The 4,656-nt window shown below is 34.1% G+C and overlaps 1 protein-coding gene across 2 annotated transcripts; it reads left to right on the top strand.

The window, feature by feature from the left end:
* The first annotated feature begins 693 nt into the window (after positions 1-693).
* On the top strand, positions 694-3,064 carry LOC120130121 (amino acid transporter AVT6A-like). 2 transcript variants are annotated; one of them, XM_039147446.1, is made up of 5 exons: positions 694-1,120; positions 1,210-1,362; positions 1,448-1,651; positions 2,015-2,480; positions 2,687-3,064. In XM_039147446.1, the coding sequence occupies exons 1-5, from the start codon at positions 709-711 to the stop codon at positions 2,826-2,828; spliced, it is 1,377 nt and encodes a 458-aa protein (XP_039003377.1). In that variant the 5' UTR covers positions 694-708; the 3' UTR covers positions 2,829-3,064. The 2 variants fall into 2 exon arrangements, with proteins under 2 accessions (XP_039003377.1, XP_039003378.1); XM_039147447.1 differs by lacking the exon at positions 1,448-1,651.
* The last annotated feature ends 1,592 nt before the right edge of the window (positions 3,065-4,656 follow it).

Here is a 4,656-nt window from a genome sequence, read left to right as displayed (position 1 = left end):
TAATTTCTATGTGTCTGATAATTACCCTTTATGCAAATGGTATTCGGCTTTATATAGGTGTAGTTCATTTAGGCTACGATTGCACGATATCTGACCCCAAAGCCCAAAAGCTGACTCGATTTAAAGGTAACGCTATATTTATTAGACTTGAGTTGGGCCTAGACGTTGCAAATCCTGTCCTAGTAAGACGTACAGCAACGCCAATTTCATTTACATAAATTAACAGAGCAAAATTCATTTGTCATTTACAGAAATGAGAAATGAAGTTGGATTTAGAAAAATCCATGCTGTTTTGGATTGTTTATCAGTGCATGTAATATTTCAAGATTTAAAGGTCTGATCCATCACTTGTTCTCCAAACGTGCATGTCAAGTTTTTTAATTATAGGCAACAGTTTATCTAATTCTCTCCTGGTTTATCAAATTTGGATCTATCCTAAAAATAATAACATTTCCAGTAATCTTTTACAGATTTTATTATTTAAATAATAACAAAATTAATAATATTTTTTTAATCACAAATTAAATCAATCGCAAGTTATCATTCCCCCCAAGCCGTCTTTCTAAATCCACCTACTTTGTATTTCAAAATAATAGATCCACCCACTTTGTACGTGTCAACGCCGCCTCATGAGCAGAATTACCCTCTCACATCTTCAAAGGTCAAATTATCTTCTTCAACGGTATTAACGACAACCCAAGAACCAAAATGACGGTTCTATCCTCATCGGTTCCCAAAAACCGCCGCCCTCCTCGAACCCCGCTCCTCCCTCAGAAGTCCGACGACGAATCTTTCGATGCCCACGGATCCGGATTCGATGGCGCCTCTAATTCAGGAGCCGTCTTCAAACTCTCCACCACCATTGTCGGAGCTGGAATCATGGGCCTCCCAGCCACAGTCAATCAACTCGGCTTGATCCCCGGTCTCCTCACAATCATATGCGTCTCTATGTTAACCAAATCATCAATCGATATGATCCTCAGGTTTAGCCGTGCCTCCAAGTCCGCTACCTATTCTGGCGTAGCCGCCGACGCTTTCGGTGCACCCGGCTGTAACATCCTTCAAGCCTGCATCGTCATCAACAACTTGGGGATGCTCGTTGTTTACATGATCATCATAGGTAACTTATGTGGAATCCACAATTACTCCCCTAATTGAGAAACTTATCAGTAGCCGTTTGATTACAACTGGATTTGAAATTATTGGCAGGTGATGTGTTATCGGGGACTTGGGAAGATGGGTTCCACCACAGGGGATTAATGGAAGAATGGTTCGGGGAGCATTGGTGGACCACTCGTTCGGCTTTACTCTTGCTCACCACACTTTTCGTCTTCGCTCCTCTCATTTCATTCAAGCGCGTTAGTAAGTTGGAACTCACTGATTTAATTAAGTCAGTCAAAATTCTAAAACATTAAGGTATTAACACTTTTGGGGGTTTAAATTTTAGATTCACTGAGATACATATCAACATTGTCGGTTGGCTTAGCGCTTGTGTTTGTGGCAATCACGGCGGGAGTTGTGGTTGTTAAGTTGATCGAAGGCAAAATCGGAATGCCTCGACTAATGCCAAAACTGGTTAACCAGGCATCGTTTTGGAAGCTTTTCACCTCTGTCCCTGTTGTAGTTACTGCTTATATATGCCACCATAATAATAAGTCATGGTAGATAGATTGTTTCTCTACTGTTTCTTACCTTCAATGTCATCTGTTTACTATAATATTTGTTCAAGTTTATTCGAACCGATCAGCTAAACTTAATTTACTTTCCACCTGGTTTGTTGGTTGAGTGCTCTAAGGGTAAGATATGTGTAATATGTAGATACATTCAACTCGGAAAAGACCAAGTTTGGCCTTTTATGATTCAGTATTACATAGAACATGACCTGCCTTACTTATGTAAAGACCATCGGCAGTTTGATCGCAAAGATTTTAAATGTTTAGCGTATGATTGCTTTCTTTTATTGTTGTTGAGTGCTGATTGACCATTTCCTCTCTTGAATAAATTCACCTTGCAGTACTCCCAATAGAGAATGAACTGAAAGACTCTACACAGTTGAAGTCAATAGTTAGAAAGTCCCTTGCATTATGCTCTTCTGTCTACATTGCTACCAGCTTTTTCGGAGTAGTCCTCTTTGGGGATCATACAATGGATGATGTGATTGCCAATTTTGATGGCGATCTCGGGATTCCATATAGTTTGTTGCTTGATGATCTGGTTAGAGTGAGCTATGGCCTTCACCTGATGCTTGTCTTCCCAATTGTGTTTTTCTCCCTTCGTCTCAACGTAGATGGCCTTTTACTTCCATATGCCATTCCTATTGCTTTTGATGACAGGAGGTTCTTCTCGGTAACAGTAGCTCTTATGGGATTTATACTTATGGGAGCCAACTGTGTTCCTAGTATCTGGGATGCCTTCCAGTTCACTGGTGCAACTGCTGCAGTTTGTGTTGGCTTCATCTTTCCGGCTGCAATCACCCTGAGGTAAGCTATATATAGTTTATATATGAAGTTTCCCTTCAAATTTTGTGTCAAAATTATTTTATGTTGGATGTGATGTTGGCAATGGCAACAACATTAGTCCCTAAATTAGTCCTATTTTTCGGAAAAGAATAAAGTTTTGGGACCGATTAATGCGATTCTTATCAACTGAAGACCTTGTTTGCTTGTTCTGATGAGGAACCATGCAGGGACACCCATGGAATTGCAACAAAGAATGATAGACTAATATCATGGATGATGATCTTTCTTGCAGTCTCAACTAGCACAGTGGCGGTGACTAGTGACATTTATAGCCTTTTTTTTAGCGTCGACAAAGGAATTACATCATAGTAAGATGGATGTATGCTTATCTGGGTGCATTGAGATAGTCGGAAACTCGATCTGATTTGATGAATGGGGGGTCACTGGTATCTCAATCGATATTATGAGCCTATATATAAGCTTTGAAAAATAAGGGAATGAAAGAATGGGAATTATATAGTTTGATAAAAAAAATATTTTTTGGTGTAACAAGACTTGAATAATGCAATATTGATGTCATTGTGTTGGGTTGTTCTGTTTTTCTGTGATTGAGGGCCTATTCGTATTTGGAACTTTACGGCATTAGCTTTGCCAATTTCTTTGATTTTCACTTGTCATTGTTATTCAATTAGTTGCTGCCCAACAAACTGAAGCTTTTAGTCGCGTGGTACCAGTTACAGAGGGTTTCGGACGATCCATTGCCCATATGGGATATGAGCCCATTAACATTTTTATAAACCCGTTGCCTATATATGTATTGTTTTAAATTTTGAATTTAAATTTTATTTTTATATTTATCAATTTTATCAATTTAAATCTCAATTTTTGTTTGTTGCCCTCGTGGTTTCGAGGTTAATCCGAAACGACCCACGCCATGCACTTGATTTTGGTGAATGAGTCTATGAACAAAGATTTTTTGCATATACAAAGACTCGAACTCCAAACATTTCTTATTAAACTACTTACCACTTAAACCAACTCTTATTGACTTATTTAAATCTCAATTTTTATATTGAATTCTTATATTGAAAGAAATTAATCGAGTAAGAATATTTTTTATAAGTACTGGTGTTATGATTATATGTTACATGTATATACTATGTATAATATTTTTTTTTTAAATTAATAATTTAAAAGTTATTATTTTATAATTTATGATATGTATTTAATTTTTAATTTTTAATATAAATTTACATTTTTAGTAAATTAATATTTATTTTTAATATTTATTATATTTAAATATTTTTGAATATTTTTATATTTAAAATATTTTAAAAAAATTAACAAGTCCCTAAACTTTTTTTAAAAAATGATTTGGCCTTAGAAGAATATAAAAAAATTAATTTAATCTATTTGTCATATCATGTGTCGTGCCATGTCATCAATCATGGTAGATTGTTGCATCAGTTTCGTGAATTATCACGTCAGCATCTTAAAGTCAACGACGAAAAATATTGATCAAATGATCATATTAAGTTTATTTTTTGAGTTAAAGAACCATATTTTATATAAAAATAATTCGACGATCATTAACTTTTTTTTAAGTGCATGAACCTTAATACCTTAATATAAATTTAAAATCTATTTTTTAATTATTTATATTTACAATTTTTTTTATCAATTTTAACTTTCAAATTTTTATTTCGAAAAAATGTTTTTAAAATAAGGATAAGTTTATCTTTTGTACATGCATTTAATATTTAAATAAAATAATTCATCTTTACTATTAAAGATCGATTAATATTGTTTCTTAGCTCCCGATTTTCAACATCAAGAACGTCAAAAATATTTGTATTCAAGTTTGATTGAAAGTTATTTTTGAATAAATATTACATTAATACTTACCCGACTAATAAAAAAATTGATTACTGTAATTCTTACAATTTCATTTTTTAATAATTTTTATAAAAAAATATTTTATTTACTCATCCCGGTTCTTCTTTTTTACACGATTTAAATGATATGAAATTAAACACTACTAACAGTAATGTTCTAAAAATAACTATATATAAATGGATTGAAGTGTGCTTTCCAAATACCACTTGACCATCCATCTACAAATACCAATATCACTTGACCATCGTGTTTGTCTACTAAGAAAACAGCAGAGCAAATGGAAAACTCGTAAACAAGAAAA

This window comes from Hibiscus syriacus, unplaced genomic scaffold (assembly GCF_006381635.1).
Source record: "Hibiscus syriacus cultivar Baekdansim isolate YM2019G1 unplaced genomic scaffold, ASM638163v2 tig00110514_pilon, whole genome shotgun sequence".
NCBI classification, from domain to species: Eukaryota; Viridiplantae; Streptophyta; class Magnoliopsida; order Malvales; family Malvaceae; genus Hibiscus; species Hibiscus syriacus.
This window is presented reverse-complemented; position numbering and strand designations above follow the sequence as displayed.

What these genes read in the sequence shown, in the direction of transcription:
- LOC120130121 (XM_039147446.1), top strand. Translation starts at nt 709, where the DNA reads ATGACGGTTCTATCCTCATCGGTTCCCAAAAACCGCCGCCCTCCTCGA. An exon ending in CATTTCATTCAAGCGCGTTA is followed by an intron (nt 1,363 to 1,447) that starts GTAAGTTGGAAC and finishes TTTAAATTTTAG; the next exon opens with ATTCACTGAGATACATATCA. An exon ending in CCGGCTGCAATCACCCTGAG is followed by an intron (nt 2,481 to 2,686) that starts GTAAGCTATATA and finishes GGAACCATGCAG; the next exon opens with GGACACCCATGGAATTGCAA.